Source organism: Apiospora kogelbergensis (genome assembly GCF_038363985.1).
Source record: "Apiospora kogelbergensis strain CBS 113332 chromosome Unknown utg000003l_segment0_segment0, whole genome shotgun sequence".
Lineage (NCBI taxonomy): Eukaryota > Fungi > Ascomycota > Sordariomycetes > Amphisphaeriales > Apiosporaceae > Apiospora > Apiospora kogelbergensis.
This window is the reverse complement of record NW_027117420.1, coordinates 4,776,484-4,793,108: the sequence shown is the minus strand read 5'-3', so window position 1 is coordinate 4,793,108 and position 16,625 is coordinate 4,776,484. Positions and strand designations below refer to the sequence as shown.

At 52.3% G+C, this 16,625-nt stretch overlaps 6 protein-coding genes across 6 annotated transcripts; 2 read left to right on the top strand and 4 right to left on the bottom strand.

Moving 5' to 3' along the window:
- Positions 1–163: 163 nt before the first annotated feature.
- On the top strand, positions 164–950 carry PG998_006315 (uncharacterized protein; the record flags this gene model as incomplete). Its single annotated transcript, XM_066873133.1, has 3 exons — positions 164–176; positions 231–268; positions 309–950. The coding sequence occupies 3 exons, from the start codon at positions 164–166 to the stop codon at positions 948–950; spliced, it is 693 nt and encodes a 230-aa protein (XP_066733230.1).
- A 526-nt stretch (positions 951–1,476) lies between these two features.
- PG998_006314 (sulfate transporter family-domain-containing protein) lies at positions 1,477–4,704 on the bottom strand (the record flags this gene model as incomplete). Its single annotated transcript, XM_066873132.1, has 8 exons — positions 1,477–2,222; positions 2,289–2,687; positions 2,748–2,949; positions 3,020–3,352; positions 3,420–3,492; positions 3,568–4,139; positions 4,222–4,456; positions 4,535–4,704. The coding sequence occupies 8 exons, from the start codon at positions 4,702–4,704 to the stop codon at positions 1,477–1,479; spliced, it is 2,730 nt and encodes a 909-aa protein (XP_066733229.1).
- Positions 4,705–6,038: 1,334 nt separating this feature from the next.
- Positions 6,039–8,223, bottom strand: PG998_006313 (amidohydrolase family protein; the record flags this gene model as incomplete). Its single annotated transcript, XM_066873131.1, has 7 exons — positions 6,039–6,463; positions 6,528–6,718; positions 6,849–7,011; positions 7,059–7,075; positions 7,113–7,528; positions 7,587–7,776; positions 7,907–8,223. The coding sequence occupies 7 exons, from the start codon at positions 8,221–8,223 to the stop codon at positions 6,039–6,041; spliced, it is 1,719 nt and encodes a 572-aa protein (XP_066733228.1).
- Positions 8,224–9,653: 1,430 nt separating this feature from the next.
- On the bottom strand, positions 9,654–10,923 carry PG998_006312 (arrestin protein; the record flags this gene model as incomplete). The annotated part of the gene is made up of 2 exons (XM_066873130.1): positions 9,654–9,903; positions 9,995–10,923. The coding sequence occupies 2 exons, from the start codon at positions 10,921–10,923 to the stop codon at positions 9,654–9,656; spliced, it is 1,179 nt and encodes a 392-aa protein (XP_066733227.1).
- Positions 10,924–12,164: 1,241 nt separating this feature from the next.
- Positions 12,165–12,751, bottom strand: PG998_006311 (uncharacterized protein; the record flags this gene model as incomplete). Its single annotated transcript, XM_066873129.1, has 2 exons — positions 12,165–12,448; positions 12,502–12,751. The coding sequence occupies 2 exons, from the start codon at positions 12,749–12,751 to the stop codon at positions 12,165–12,167; spliced, it is 534 nt and encodes a 177-aa protein (XP_066733226.1).
- Positions 12,752–14,036: 1,285 nt separating this feature from the next.
- On the top strand, positions 14,037–16,478 carry PG998_006310 (Homocitrate synthase; the record flags this gene model as incomplete). The annotated part of the gene is made up of 13 exons (XM_066873128.1): positions 14,037–14,171; positions 14,314–14,386; positions 14,433–14,794; positions 14,895–15,090; positions 15,259–15,299; positions 15,361–15,424; positions 15,479–15,496; positions 15,588–15,634; positions 15,693–15,730; positions 15,784–15,833; positions 15,880–15,974; positions 16,040–16,142; positions 16,207–16,478. 13 exons carry the CDS (start codon positions 14,037–14,039, stop codon positions 16,476–16,478), a joined length of 1,494 nt encoding a protein of 497 aa, XP_066733225.1.
- Positions 16,479–16,625: the final 147 nt, after the last annotated feature.

Sequence of the window (16,625 nt, the reverse complement as noted above, 5' to 3'; positions counted from 1 at the left end):
TTGGCCTTTGGTTCAATCCTGCCACGGTGAAAACTGGAAGATAGATTTACATTTCACTTTCCGCTTCATCATTGGCCGTCTTCATCAGTCAATAAATACCAATACTCATTGCAACACTATCCTACGTGGCACCTGGGGCATCAGATACCCGCAGCTACCTAAGATGGATCTCCAAGGTAATACCTTTTCTGCTTTGCTTGATTCCAAGGCTTTACGCTAACACCAAGTAGACGCCCTTGCTGACCTTGGAGACCTACTAGGCTTCGAGGTTGAGGATTGCGTGGCTCGCTCTTCCGTGACCGCCCAAGGGCGTGACTTTGGTCACAGCTCGTCCCCCCAGTTCCACTGGCACTGTGTCGCCCCACGACGTGTTGATCTCGAGATCCGACTCTACCTCGCCATCCTCCTCCAGCGAACCAACTGATGAAACTGGTGAACGTGCTCTGTCCGATCATCCTGGTAGCAACGATGTCAACGTTGGCAACAACGGCACCTGCTACTCTCCCTTCCCTCGGGACAACACTGTCACGGCGGATCGGGGAGCTGTTGCAACTACATCGCTGCCGCTTTGCTCCAAGTCGGTTGGCGATGCATCGAAAGTTGCCAACGGCCGTGGTCGTCACGTATCTGTCCCGGCCAATAGCCCGGGCGGAAGAAAAAGACGTATGTCTCCCATTAATGGCAAAGATATTTCTAGTCAGTTGGAAAGGAGGCGTTCTCGGAACAACATCGCTGCCCGCGGCTGTCGTGAACGCAAGGCACGTCGTCTCGAGCGTCTCCTGAAAGAGGTTTCTAGGCTTGAGGCAGAATGTGCTCGCCTGAAAGACTCTGCACGAAGGTTTGTGGGTGGTTCGCCAAATGGAATTGCAGCTACAGATGCGGACTTGTCGCCGTCTCACATGCACTGCGGGGATAGGCTGTTGTCGGCGGCCCAGACACCTCCCTCTTAGATCTTAGAGAGACCACTGCACCTGTTAGTCATTATGAGCGTTTAGAACCTTTGATTTCTGGGCAGGCTGTCTGTTAATAAAATTCTTCTTTGCGTATTCTTCTACCGTAGCACAACCAACCACTGCTCTGCAACCAACCGAACACCTCGGCAAAATACCTGAGGGATGAAGAAGAAGAAAGCCACCGGATAACCGATCGACCATTGGCAGCGTGTAGCGCCGAGAGTTGTGTCGTAAACGGTCGAACCCACTAGCTACGCTTTTGCCCTTAGACTCTCGAAACGTTTATGAGGTATTGATTGCGGTATGCATCGTCCATATCCGGGCAGCTTGGTTCCGTTTCTGGCTGTAACAAAGCAAGAACCCTCCCCAAGTCCTCTTGCTAATACTGTTTTACTATGGCAATGACAGTGCGTGATGTTTGGTCTGATCAATTAAGCACTACTTTACTCTCACAAGCCTGACTATATATAAAAGTTTGGAAGTCTGATGGCGGATGGTTCATGACCGACGCAATGGGATTGCCTCAGGGCTCTGCGCGGGATTCCATGGTGATGCATCTGATGGCACGTTCGCGGAGCTGCGTTATCGAGGGTGAACTAGCCGGCACCTCATGGCATGGAACACAAACCTCCACGACCCAGCAAACATCCTCCACATCGCTCGCCACAACAGCTTCGAGGCAGTTCGCCGGCCATGTGAAAATGGAAGTTGCAGGGTCCGACTCAATCATTGCTTCGACTGTATGAGCAGCTGCTTTCTCCGTCGCCTCGCACTCTGTTGAGATTGACATGTGGGCTTCTTCCGTATCTATCCCGGTAGGAACGAATATTGTGTGTCCGGCGCTAGCAGTGAACTTGCTTTCGAGTGGCGAAGAGTTGTTGTTGGTGGAGTCACTGCACGAGAGACTCGTCGCCGTCTCCGTGTTTCGACTGAGCTTTTGCCGCATACTGTTTAGCCCATGACGGTAAGCGCCGACGATGGAGTTCTTGAAAGAGACCCGATTATATCGCACGCCGGGCGGGGCGATGGAAGTTGTTTCCGAGGGAGTAGCCACTTGGAATTCCAGGCCGCCAGACAAGATAAATAGGAAACATGCCATGTTGGGTCCCGGGCATGGTCGACGGAGAAGGCTCGAGGATGGCTGGTACGCGTCGAATTTCCATGCGACGGGGACAGGGTCTGTGATTTCCGCGTTTTCGAGGTCTTCGAAGGGCTCGGATTCGGGTTGGGATCCAGAGAATAGGTCCAAAAACTGTTGGCGTGGCCAATCTGCAGTCCGATGTTAGCCATACGTCTCGCACCACAGGCTTTTGGATTACAGTGAGTCTGGTTTACCTTTTACCGGCGCTGGGACATGCGCTTCACCGGCGAGCTGGCGAGCAAGGTCGCCCCGGCACCATCGCAATGCCGTCGTGCTGTCACTGAAAACCCGGATCGAGAGTTCATTAGCCAAAGGGAGAAAGCTGGCAGCTGATGGAAAGCAGAGTTCCAAGCCGGCCCGGCGTAGGTCGCCGGCCGTACCTGAGGCCTCCGAGAAACCACAAAGCACCATGGTAAGCCCAGATCCGACCCTGCTTTTCGTCCGCAGCACTCTAGCAGCAGCCGTCTCGACACGGTGAACAGCTTGCATGTCCACGATGGTATAACGGCGCTCGGAAGAAGCGACTTTCTTCGCATCCTTGGCCCACACGTTGGCAGTGAGCTGTGCCTCGACCGACGGAATGACACCAAAGACTGGGCTTTGGTCAGATTATGCCTCCCATTTCACTTCTAGTGGGGTACGCGCGAACTTACAGACATAGCCATTCAGGCGCACAAGATGGATTTGAGGGGGTGTCTCCTGGTGCATCCCTCCTGTCCCCGATTCCTCCGGTGAGGTGTCCGCCAAGGGGAAATACTCGACGCTGGCGCGTCTACGATGTAAGTAGGGCTGGCGCCGTCGAGAGTGTCGGTCCAGGATGACCAGGTTGCGCTCGATGTATGACGATTTCGCGCGCTGAGTAAGAATACATTCAATTAGTTGTTTTCACATGCTCGTTTTGACGGAAAGTCAAAGAAACACATACCATGTCCCAACAACCCCATCCGGTATACACCACCATGGCAGCCGCTAGGCCCACACCGATGCCAGGAGCGAACCCCATGAACGTGCAAGCGAGCAACGTGGCCATGGCGACTAGCCATTCCGTCCAGATCAGGTCTTTGGCCGACTCCCAGACAGCCTCGAGGGTGAGCTCGATTCCGAGAAAGAGCACGAGGCCCGAGGCCAGAATGGTAGGAATGTAGCGTAAAAGATACGATGACACAAAGTACAGGACCACCGCAAAAAGATGACTAAGAAACCCTCGAATCTGTGGCCGCCGGCTCGAGTGAAAAAGACAGAATAGGAAAGTTGCTGGCTCTGATCAGTTTACAGTGGACAAATGCCAAGACAGGAGGGAGTACTAGGATTAGACAATGACCTACTAGAATATTGGGCAACGATCCACAGGCACCGGCCAGGATGTTGGCGGCACCCTGCCCAATCAGCTCATGATTCCTGGCATGCAGTCAGTACTTTGGTCCGATCGGCGAACCACGTCCGTGGAGGGGTCGAGGGGCGCCTTCCGGCTACTTGCATGTTGTAGGGGACGTCCAGGCCAAGGCCAGAGCTGGAACATAAACAGGGAGATTCAGCACGCCGATGACGACTAGAAGAACAAAGTTGGTAGTGGCATGGCCAAGCGCGGACATCTCGACGAGACGAAAGTCAAAGAGGTTCCAGTAGTTGAGTGCCTCCTTCCAGGATCCGATGCCGCCATCCAGAGACTGGTCCATCATGAAAAGCCACCCCTTGGCTGCCAGAGCGTGCAGGCCACCGAGGTTCTCGACACCCAAGCCTCCGACAATGGCCCAGAATATGACGGCCACAGCGAGAAAGTACAAGGGCACGTAGTAGGGGTGTTGCACCGCGCCTCTCGTTATTCTATTCATGGTCTCGGAGCGGACCGAGTAGCACATGAAGACAATGGGCATGAGCGAGGCGAGTAGGAGCGGGACATGTTGCTCTGCGAAAAGGACAGACCTAGCGTTGGAAAGCGAGAGCGAATGACCCCTGGGCAGAGTCAGTTCCAGGCCCAGGACGAAGAGCGAGACGCCGATTCCGCCAATGGCACCGGTGAGGACGGTTTGAGGAAAGTAGGAGATCTGTCACAATGTGGCGGATTGCCACCCGAGCTTGTCAGACGCCTTTTCCGAAAGTACGACGATAATTCATGGGTCAACTCACCAGCCGCCCGATTCCCAGTGCCCCTAGAACCAGAAAAATGATACCGATTAGAAAACTAGACAACGAGTACGCCACCATGACAGTGGGCACCACGGCCGGGTTGTCATCCCCCAAAGCATCCCGAATATCCGAAGCCACGCTACGCATAAAAGGCAGCACCTCAATCAGCATGGCGCCGAGTGCCCCAGGGAAGAGGGAACCCCCGGCCGTCATAACTAGCTGGCAGATAATGGAGCTAACAAGTGGTTGATTAGCACGTACACAGAAAGGAGGACAGACGTATGCAGCCGCTAGCTCGCCTTCCTCGTCTCACCTGATGATGTACGTCGACATGGACTTGCTCTGCAAGTTGGCGAAAGCATTCCCGGTACTGGGGAAGACGAGAAGTCCCGTCGAGACGGCGTCTAGGACATTGAACAAAGTGCCAAGTAGGACGGCGGGCATTCCGCGCTGCAGGCGTTCCCATCCGTTTTTGATGAACATTGTAGTTACCGTCGACATCGTTGCCTTTGTTCGTCAGGCTCGCAGTAAGGTCGTCGGTCATCGACAAGCACACTCTATCATGAGAAGGACTTGAACGGGAGTTGGCGATGAACGGGAGTTGGCGTGACGAGTGAATTCACAGGAGCAGTAGTAGGTGTGATGTGATCCGCCGGCCGCCGAGCAAATGGTTGGTTGTTGGTGATGGAGAGAAAGTATGCAGGCCCGTTTGAGGGTTGCCGGCCATGGCTGTCCTCACCGCTGTCTTGTTCAAGCCGAGGTCGGAAACACTGACGAGGTGACGAGGATAGCAGGAAGGATTTCGGTTCATTCGGTTCCTCTGGGATGACGCGCGCCTTTCCCGGACGACAATCGGGGTGTACGGTATGCGGTATGCGGTATGCGGTATTAACGACATGAGACCCTCGGTGCAGCTATTTTCTTTTTTTCTTTCTTGACCGAAGGGCGTGGCCCAACTAATATGTATTTACGTAATGGAATGCGCAAAAGAACCAGCAGCCCCTGCCCTTACATATGCAGGAGAGAATAGGAATGTAACCAGAGCTAAGCAGCTACGCATCGCCATCTTTCGTCTAATGTGGGTGTGGGACACGACGAGGGAGGGCCCTGCTTGCATAAATCCACCGGCCACCTATGTACTTATAATGGATTGCATGGAACCACGAAGATTGATTTATAATCCACTTTTACCTTGACAGCGATCCCTCCAGGTTAACTTGCTAGGGTTAGCGTGTGCATCGTACGGGTGTACGTGGTACGGACTCGACTCCGTCGCTGTCTCATCCGTGGTCTGCTGATTCTCTATACTATGGTTTTAGATTAAGCTTTCCTTTCCTACAACTCTCAGGGATCATTTGTTATTAGCGAACACTAAGATCAGTGTATAACTGGGCCTAAGGGTAATTTGAGTATTACTTCTGGGACCGGTACTAACCCAGAATTAGAATAGTTTGATAAGCAATACCCTCGCCGAAAGGTATAGATCAACAACTTACTACCCAATGGGTATGCTACTAACAAATGATCTCTGGGAGTTGTACTTGTACTGTGACCCATCCATGCAGGAGCCAAAGCGCTGGCGCCCCGTCTTAACCCATGCTAAGCCGGCTATCTCTGTACCACAAATTGATCTATCTGGAAGGCCAGAGCTGATTCAGAGTTGTACATTTATGGGTGATTTGCTCGTTGTGAGTATGGTATCTGCTATACAAGTACTAAACCTAAAAACAAACCAAAAGGAGAAAAGAATGAAAGAGTATCCCTAAGGTAACGCGTATAATAAAAAAGAAAACACCACAATCATTCCCTCCGCAACATCAATTTCTCTCATAAACTCGTTTTCCAGCGACCCACGTCTCTCGAATGTTCACGGATCGGAAATCTTCAATATCCATCTCTTCGAGTGGCTTATCGAGTACGACCCAATCGGCGAATGCTCCTCGCTGTATCACTCCAGCGCGGCCTTCCATGAAACTACCATAGGCAGGGCCCTCGCTGAATCCTCTCACTGCCTGATCCAAGCTCAAGGCTTCTTCGGCATACCAGCCCTCGGGGAAATCGTCGGTGCCCTGTCCGGTGTGGGGATTTCTTCTTGTCACGGCTGCATAAATGCCCTGGAAGGGATCGCATGGCTCGATGGGAAAATCACTCCCCAAAACTGGCCCGGTTTCCAGCAGGGAGCGCATCCTATAAGCCTCCTCCGTAGTCCGACCTCTCCCTAGGCGTTCTACTACGTATGCCACTACATTATGGTATATTAGTAACCGCTCTAGGTGATTCGGGGGTAGAGGCCAATATAGACTCACTGTCAGATGTGGCGTGTGTAGGTTGGATAGACGGGATCACGCCGATGGAGCGCATCCGAACCTGATCATCAGGGTGTACAATCTGACAATGCTCGATGCGAAATCTTCTCCGTGCTTGACACATTGCCAATGATGGCTCACGACAGGTGAGCTGCAGAGCAGCCTCGATGGCATCAATGGCGTTTCGATTCCTGTGGTCCTCCTAGTTAGTCTACTCTCAACCAATATTAAAACTCCCCGGATAGGGTCCGGGCAACGATGAGAAACATAAAGGAGTTCCCAGTGCTGGATCAGGGCAGCAGGGATTTTGTGAGTACATACGCAAGGTCTCCTATGGCGTGTATGTTGACTTGGAAGCCTTTGGTGGCCCATGCGGAGGCAACTTTTGTGAGCTCGGAGGAGTTAATGAGAAGGGATCCGGACGTGTCGGGCCGATCTGAATACGGTTCTATCAAAGCGCTTCCCCAGCTTCCAAGTGCCCCGTCTGGGCGCAGTCAGCATTGTCAAGCGGTTCGAGGCCATGCGACTTACCCGCAAAGAGTTTGACACTGGAGATGTCGAGGAAACCCCCGCTCGTCAACATACTTCTCGACCTCGTTCCCACAGAATGCGTTCCGCTCGTAGCACTCGACCATGGCGTAGACTCGCAACGTCCAGTCACTAGATCTAACTAGATCTCGATACAGTGCGAGGTTCCCAGGATTAACACCAGCATCATGCACTCCGACGAGTCCGACTTTGTGCAGGCTCGTCATAGCACTCCGGAGAAACGTTTCCTTTTTTGCAGCATCCGGTTCGGGCCGGAGATCCATGATTATCTTCATGGCATTGTCGCAGAAGACACCCATCCCCGGGTATCGCACAATGTCTCCTCCTGAAACATCTGGTATGGACTCGGGTAGAAGGTTGAGGATGGCTTCAGAAACCCAAATGCAGTGCATATCAACGCGGTCCAACATAATGAAGCGATCTTTGAGCTGGTGGCTTGCCGCAAAGTCCGCCTGTTTGAGCATTTCTCAGATGACCTGCCGTGTTACAAATCTCCAGGGATGCACTTACAGCTGTAGGCATTTGCCCTAAAGCCATTTGGTCCCAGCCTAAGCCTCGCAACCACTCCTTGCGTGTACCAGCGTTCGGATGGTCGCTCAAGTAGCTTTCAAGACGGCCACGGACGTCTTCCAGGCTATTCGACCCAAAAAGATCCACAGAGTTCAGGAATTCGCCATATTGAAGAACATGTCCATGACCACTGCCATTCTCGATGTTAGCGATGCCCCAAAAGACGCGTTTATGCCACATGCTCCAGGGCTCTCGGTAGCACGACGAGACGTGATTAACAGAAAAGCGGAAGCACATGGGCCGTGAGCAATGCATGAGACAGTAAAAAGAGACTGTAGAGGGTTGCGTACTCCCATAGTCCGGGAATGACAAAGCCTGGTTGGGCTCTGGCGGCCAGGGACGAGCCCTCGGCCGCCTGGAAGACCTTGGAAAATGTACCTGACGGTGTTACAGAGAAGCAATTGACGTAAGGTGTAGCCTTGGAATGAGTTCTCACGGATTGGTAGCAATGGGTGGTGGAGAGAAAGTCATGGAAAGCAGTTTGCGGGAAGCTTGAAAAGCCGATGAGCCCAATCCCCACGGCAGTGGCACAAAACCAAAAGGAGCCTTGGGATTGTCGAACACGAAACCAACCCATGATGCCTGGCACTCTGAACAACGGTAGTCTGAATTCCGTGGCGACGGTCTCCTATCCTTTCTTTTTTTCTTTCCCTTTCAGGGGGCGGGTAGCGGCGGCTTCATTATACAAATGACAGAATCAAACTTTGTCGAGAAACTGGTATTATGCGCCCTGCGCGGTCGACAAGAGGGGAGGGATACTTGGTGAACCATATTCTTCTACCCACTCGTTGACTCTGGCGTGGATATGATCCCACCCTTCGGCGTGGGTGATGATGCTGAGAAGTCAAACATGCGCTGACATACCTCGGCTAGACACGTCCCCCGCGGCGTTCGTTCATGTCATGTTCCAAGCAGCCCGCAGGTGCAGAAACAGTCCCATCCTTGATGCCTAAGTTTGACTCCGTCGACAACGCAACGGACATAAGCATGCTTGGAGCTGCGGATTACCCAAGCGGGCGCTCAGTGCTTTGCAAACGTGATGACGAGTACGACGATGACTGGGTGCCACCGAATTTGGCAGGGTATTCGCGCCGGGAAGCTCCTCCACAAACTTCAATCACTATTGCCTTAAAATCTGGGAAAGAAGTGCAGAAATCGTCAATTAGAGTTCGTGAGGACATGAACGGGTACTATGTAGACGAGGACCATCTTTATTTGCGTTACAGAGTGAGCGGGGATTCCATTCAGGCTATTCTCGTACAGTGTAAGTAGTATTTCCCACCACGGTAGGCAGGCGTCTGCTTCCTGAGACGCGCGTATACCAGGGTATGATTGGCCGCTCTGCGCACCCTACAATATTCGGCATAGTGCTGAGGATCCTTGGTGAAGCGAAAAATGCGCGTCTACCGGACTGTCCACGAACTTGGATTCCCGGTCACTCGGTTTCTCAGCATGGTGGGTAGAGGTGCTTATAGGCAATTGGTACTCCTTTTGGAGAAATATGGGCAGCCTGAGTTCTGTCTGTTCCAACAGAAACAGCTACAGAATGTCCGTCCTACTCATTCAAATCGTTACCTTCACTGGCCGATAGTTCGTCTGCTGGCTCACTCGGCCCACTGCTAATACCTCGCGATCCAAGTGATAAGTCACGTCATTGGCCAGCTGTCATCTCCAAGCTTACTTATAAATATATTTCAATCTACGTCCGAAATTTAATATATATTGTTTTATGATGCATGTCTTAGATCAGACATAACGGATCCAGGTCCACTGTTTCAATTTGGGCCCCCATCGGCATTCTGAATCGCGGACGACCCATTTCGATCTCGTTATAGCCCTATGTGAGAAAATGATCGTCAAGAAGACTAAATTTTTCCGATTAGTAATGGCTCATTGGTATAGCAGTGTGTATACAACAACTCACTAAGCCACGAAGCAAAAGCTTCGGTCATGATCCAGTGGGATCATGTACAGATGGCGTGTCCAAGGGCCGACAGGCATGGCAGTTCAGTGATGAGGGGACTGCAACCTATCCTCGACCGCCGCTTCAAAGGTAGGCAACTCCGACTCCGGGATGGCAGACGGCAAAGACTGGACAGCCACTTGCAGCGGTACATCCAACCAGATTGTCGTCGTGGTGACGCCGGAAGATTCCACAATACCCAGTGACAGCACGTAGACTCGGGAGGTGATGCAGGAGTGGAATGTGGGAAGGAACACTTTCTTGGCCACGGGAAGCTCGATAGGCACGTTAAGACTTTTCGTAAAAGTAGCAAGGTGCTGTGAGCATTTCCGAGCCCAAGGTACTTCCTTCCCGTTCTGCATGGGCGTGCGTGTTACGTCGCCACCCCACGTCGTCCTTTACCGTGAAATCAGGGAGGGCAATAGTTTTCCGGTACACCCCTCTGCCGTTGAGACCCTCCATCTTCGACCATTGGCCTTGGTTCGGGAGGTGGTTGATACCGGCCGCGCTGAAAAAGGTCACGGCGATGACTTTGGATAGCACGTGAAGAATGCGGGGGGTGGGTGACTGGCTTGACGCTGGATCGAACCGGATGTCCACGCGTACTTGGATTGTGCTCGCCGTGCGTCCATCGGCAGCGAGCAAGACGGCGCCGGGCTGCGCGGCAGTCGCCGTCAGCTGTCCGGTCTTCGGCGAGAAGGGAATTTTTCTCGTCACCTTGGACTTGAACAGGCTATAGAGGTTGTCGTGTTCCAGAAGGTCCAGCGGCGGCTGCTCTGGAAACGAAGGGAGGACGAGGATACGCTGCGAGGCCTCCATGATCGTTGGAAGCGTTCCGTCCACGTCCCGGCTTCCGAATACGCGACCCTGGACCCGGTATTCGACGCGCGCCATGTCAGGCGACAGGTCGTCCATCTGCCAGTGGCCCATGCTGGGTGGCAGGCGGAGATGATGCTCTTGCACGGCTCGATAGTCCGCGTCGTGGTTGCAGGTGTCAAGGGTCAAATGGCTAGGGATGACAAACTCGAAGGGGATATTGTAACTACGATTTGCCTTAAGCACGCGTGGATTAGGATGCCATGGCTCTGGAATGGGCATCTCCAACTCAAGAAAGACGTGGGTCGTGGTCATGACCGAGACGGAGCCGTCTACACGCGTCTCGGTTATGCCGAACAAGTCGATCTGGAAATGGTTGTATGTTACATCTTTCGAAGTGCATACCGTCACATTTCCAGCTACTCTGGAGGACGATGTGTACACCTTGGTACTGGAGTGACCATCGATATGAATTTTCAACTTGTTCCCGTAGCCCATGCTGGATGTCGAATCAGAAAGACAGTTGTCGGTTAACAAGGTCGACATAGGGCGAAAGACACTTTTCTCAATCCGATAGCCGACGTGATTACTCCTCAATATGTTCCAGTACTGGTGCGCCGGTTAATATGAGTTGGTTTCTATAGAATCGGGGTTTCAATTGGGACAAAAAGAAAAGTCATGGTATACATCGACTACCAAGAACACATGAGAGACCTAGAACATGCGCTATGTACCAAGGAAAGGTTCGTCTGTTTGGTGGAATTGGTTGAAGATACGCCCTTCAACGGTAGCAAAGACGAGACATCATCAGCGGCCGTGGCGGGAAAAGGGAACTAACAGCGGGAGGGGTGGAGAGCTTACAATCCTACTGTACTAAGTACAAGCAGCTCAGTCCCTGTAAGCCTGATGACCCGGCCCGCAATCTGGGAGCAGGGTAGTTAATGCAAGTGCGGAAGGGGGAGGGGCCGCAAGGGTCCCGGCCGAACGAGTCATGGAGAATGGAGTGACCCCTGTATACTGCACATGAATGGATCCAAGGATGGACGGAGAGGAAACTCGAATCGAATCTACCATTAATAGCTGGGCGGGGAACAAAGTTTCCGATTCAGGATTGAGTCCACAGCATCTGGCAATCGAGGGATCAAGGGGTTACGGCCTCCCGCGGTTCGTTGTTCGTTGCCTGCCGCCCACGATCACCGTCTCGTCAAACGTGGGTTGGCCGTGGTGGTGGATTTCAGGAATGTGTCCCGGAACTACCGGTAGCGTAGGCTATTCCCTGTTTGGCCGGTTCCACACATACTAATACCATCCCCTTGTTTGCCAGGTACTGCTCAGACAGGGGGTGGAAGGGGGAGGGCAGTTCTTAGTGAATGACAATGGATAAACATGCACCGTGGGCTGTTCCCCCAATCAGAAGCTCACACGTACATTCTTTTTTTTTTTTTTTCTGCTCTTCGGTTCAATGAAGGTATCACCCAACAGTCTCACACGTACATGTAGTTCTTTACTATTTGAGCCATATTTGGCAATCAAGAGGGTGGTATCACGATACGTAGCGATCAGTAGGGTTGTCCTCATACAGAGCAGAGGGAGGGGGCTTCAGAGTAGATGGAGTTTTGAACCCAGTATGATATTGGATATTGAACCAGCCAAGGGGCTGTTGTCCAGCCCTGAGCGCCGCGGTCAACTTAGTCACCAGGCAGGCGACCTGTCTGACTACCTTAATGCTAGGTATCTGGCTACAAGTCGACCTCCAGCTTCCCGAGGCTTTTGCCTATGAACTCAACGCGGGAACTGACGTGAAAGAAATCTTCGAGGCCCTTCTGTAGGCTGGCAGCAACAGCCCTCGCCAACTCGGACGGCGCGCCCGGGTCATCCACATGCAGGACCTCACTGACGAAGACGACGTTCCTACTCGCCTGTGTGACCAGAGCTTGCGCGCTTTGTCGCCAGGCCAAATGCCGCGTCAAGACCGTCGATCCCTGGGCGTACAGGATCTCCTTGGCGTCCACCTTGGCCGGCGCTGCGGAGGGGCGTCGAGAGGTACGAATGTATCCTCGTCCGGGCGGGCTACACGCAGGGTCAGGGGAACCTCGCGCTGCTTCTCCAGTTCGTCGATATCAAAGGCGCCTGCCGTCACAACTTGCTCGATGCTGACACTGTTGTAAAAGTCGACAACAGGCGAGATGGGCCGCGGCGCCTGCTTCTCCTTTAACACGCGCTTGAGCAGGCTCTCGTGCGACTGGGGGGTATTTCTTGGCCGACGTGTTGGCGGCGGCCTTGAGTGCGTCGCGGTACAGAGCGATGCGAGGGTGAGATTGGGCATTCGCGTATTTGCTGGCTTCAAAGTGTGCAATCGTCCCGTCCACGGCGTCCTGTCGTTACGTTACTGTGAACAAAATGTCACCCGAGAGAAGGAAGCATCGCGGGGTGGGTTGACTGTACTTGGACCTGAGAAGCAACTCCTGGGTTCGGGGCAGCGTTGTCGATGCCACGGGCCGTCACCACAACTATCTGCATCCGTGGCAGAAGTTCGGCCACCTCGTTGGAAATAAGGAATCGCGCCATGTCCGTACACACGCCGGGTGTCTTGAGTGTCTTGAGCTTCTGGTAGATGGATCTCTTGGGGCAGGATGAGAAGAATGTCGGCTCCCAGGCATGCAACGAAAGTGGCGGGAGTGAATGACCTAGTGTGACAGACACGTAAGGGAGGGGATGAGTCAGCCAACGTGGTTGGCTGTTCTCTCCCCACGCACCAGGTCATGGGGCCCGGTTCGACGATGCAACGCAAACCATCCATCCTTCTTGGTTCGAGCGGGTCGGGCGGGCCGACGTACTACGGATGCCACTCTGCTATCCCCGACCCCTGATCCCCGACTCTCCGATCCTTACTTCATTTATCTCACCGGCCCCGTATGTACGTGTACATATGTCTCCGCTTGGCTAAAGCTTATTGCAAGCACCACGCACTCCGCGGCCCGCGATGCATAAAGCTTAAATTAGCTATTCCCCGGGTCCCTTCAGGGGATGGACGAGTAGTGGTACGCTGCCCCTGTCTATCCTGTCTAAGGCTGGGTCCAGCAACGGCATTGAACTTAAATCCGTATTCCATGTAGTTTGATTGGGTGACTCTCTCTAGCGAAGCTACCTTTCTCATATGTGCTGGCTGGCTGGCGTTGGAGAAGGAATGCACTCCGCATTCTGCTCGGCTGGCTTTAACGACACGGTAGGTGTGATGAATGCATCATGTAGCAGCTGGTGATCTGGAAGGTGATGTCATGGAAATGAAAGTGAAAACGCCGCCCGAGGGGGCAATGAGGCAGACTCGGCAATAGCTGGGCAGGGTCCCTAAGTCTTGAAAGTCAAATGCCTCGCTAGGGATAGAAATCACGATGCAGTTGAGGGCTATACGCCATCGCTTTTGAAGAAGGAGTCAATACAGGGTGGGAAACGCGGCAAAGCTCATTAGGTAACTCAAGTGCAATGGGACATAGATATATCAGATAGATGCATCCTGGACTTGAATTCGCTTCATCTGTTCCTCAGCATCACATTTATACTGAGCCATCCTTCACGAAACGCCTGATACGACCGCCTCAGTGTGCTACAAAATGACGTCTTCTACACCCAAAGTTGTTCCCACCACCAATGGCCATGCCAATGGCATCAGTGAAATCGATGGTACAGAGAGAGCTTGTGAGTTTTGCCTTCGTATTGACCCTCCTGTTTCTATAATGTGCTATGGAGTACTAAACTGATATGCCTCATGTTAGCCAACAATGGACTTACAGGTCATCTTGTACGAGCCCGCATCTTTTGAAGTCTATTGCCTCGATGGGCAGCATTTCTCTTTCACTTCAAAGAAATACTAAGAAATGAACTCCATAGACCAAACCCCAGGGCACTAGCCCCTGCCATGCTACGGCGGACTGCTTGAGCAACGTCTCGAGATTCAAGATCAGTACGTCAATCCAATTATCCTCTGGTATACCTTGATCTATTTACAGATGAGATTGGACCTGCTGATGCTTCTGTTCTTCCAGTCGAGTCTACCCTCCGTGAGGGCGAGCAATTTGCCAACGCCTTCTTTGACACCGAGACCAAGGTCAAGATCGCCAAAGCCCTCGACGACTTTGGCGTAGATTATATCGAGCTTACCTCACCTGCTGCCTCTGAGCAGTCGCGAAAGGATTGCGAGACCATTTGCAAGCTTGGGCTCAAAGCTAAGATCCTTACCCACGTCCGCTGCCACATGGATGACGCCCGCATTGCCGTGGAAACGGGCGTTGATGGCGTGGATGTCGTGATAGGCACTTCTTCGCATCTTCGCGAGCACTCGCATGGAAAGGATATGACCTACATTATCAAGGTGAGTTTTCATCGGCCTTTGTGCTGTAGAGGGGTCTTTCGCGGCGTTCTGCGTGGCTCGCGTCGAGACGGTGTTGGACATGACGCTGATACCCAAACAGACTGCCATCGAGGTTATTGAGTTCGTGAAGTCGAAGGGCCTGGAAGTGCGCTTTTCCAGCGAGGATTCGTTCCGCTCCGACCTTGTCGACCTTCTTTCCGTTTACAGCGCGGTCGACAAAGTCGGCGTGAACCGTGTTGGTATTGCTGACACAGTTGGGTGCGCCTCTCCAAGACAAGTTTTTGACTTGGTCAGAAGTAAGTCAAAGATTATGTTTCCATCCCCTGCCGATACTTCTTTCATACTCCCTTACAACCTCAAATTGTTTGGCCATGGTGAAGTGGACAGGGAATCTCCCACTAGACATGGGCTCACGCCGCTGGTATCCCGAGACATGAAAACTAATCCTAGATGAAAACTCATAGCTCTCCGCGGCGTGGTTCAGTGTGACATCGAAACCCATTTCGTAAGTTACCCAACACTACATGCCTATATAAGACGTAGCTGTAGCTAATTCATTTCCATAGCACGACGACACCGGGTGTGCTATTGCGAATGCCTTCTGTGCTCTTGAGGCCGGCGCTACACACGGTAAGTCCATTGAAAAAGATATCTCATTCAATAACAATACTAACATTTTGATAGTTGACACCTCTGTTCTCGGTAGGCTCCTACTGCCCCAGAATGGGTATCCCACTGGATTGGGAACAAAACTATTATTGGGTTACAACTACTAAATCATGCCATTCTCTAGGTATCGGCGAGCGCAACGGCATCACTCCTCTTGGTGGTTTGATAGCGGTATGTTCCTACTGAGCCGGTTGGGATTCCAAAAGAGAATATACTAATGTGATTCTAGAGAATGGTGGTTGCCGACCGTGACTATGTACTCAGCAAGTAAGTATAACCTTTCGAAATGTTTTATTTTTTCGAATCTTAACAAGTACTAGGTATAACCTCCAAAAGTTGAAGGAGGTTGAGTGTCTTGTGGCCGACATAGGTATGTCAACTCTATTTCCTGGATCGAGTGGGTTCGATAAGACGAGTCTCCTTCAGTTCCTGCGGTGGCCTTTATATGTCCTGGTGGCTAACAAACTCAGTGCAAATCAACATTCCTTTCAATAATCCGATCACCGGATTCGTAAGTATTTGTTTCCAGCCGCCTGTGAGCTCTGAAAAGCAATAATGGGCTAACCAAACGGGAAGTGCGCATTCACACACAAAGCTGGCATTCATGCCAAGGCCATTCTGAACTCGGCCTCAAGCTACGAGATTCTGAAGCCTGAAGATTACGGTCTTTCCCGCTACGGTATGCAGATGAAGAAAATCGGGCTCATCTGAGGAACTATACTGACACGGGATTTACTACCTAGTCCATTTTGCTTCCCGCTTAACAGGCTGGAACGCTATCAAGAGTCGTGTGGAGCAACTCGGCCTCTCCATGACTGATGCACAAGTCAAGTTGTGCACGCAGAAGGTCAAGGCCATGGCCGACGTCAGGCCGCTTGCCATAGACGATGTCGACTCTGTCATTCGTGCGTTTCATCTCGATCTCACCGCGGCGGAAGAGAACCCGCTACTTCCGACAGAGAAGATGATCGACCACGAGATGAACGGCAACTCTGCCAGACAGATCACGGCATAAGCTTTTCCTGGGGCTTGGGCTCGAGGAAAGAGTGCAGGTTATAGCAACGAAATGCTTCAGGGTTCTACAGGTAGCGGTTCGAAACTGGGGGAGAAGTTCATAGTCCATGGGAGCCTAGCTCAAACTGTCATTCATGCTTATTCGGAA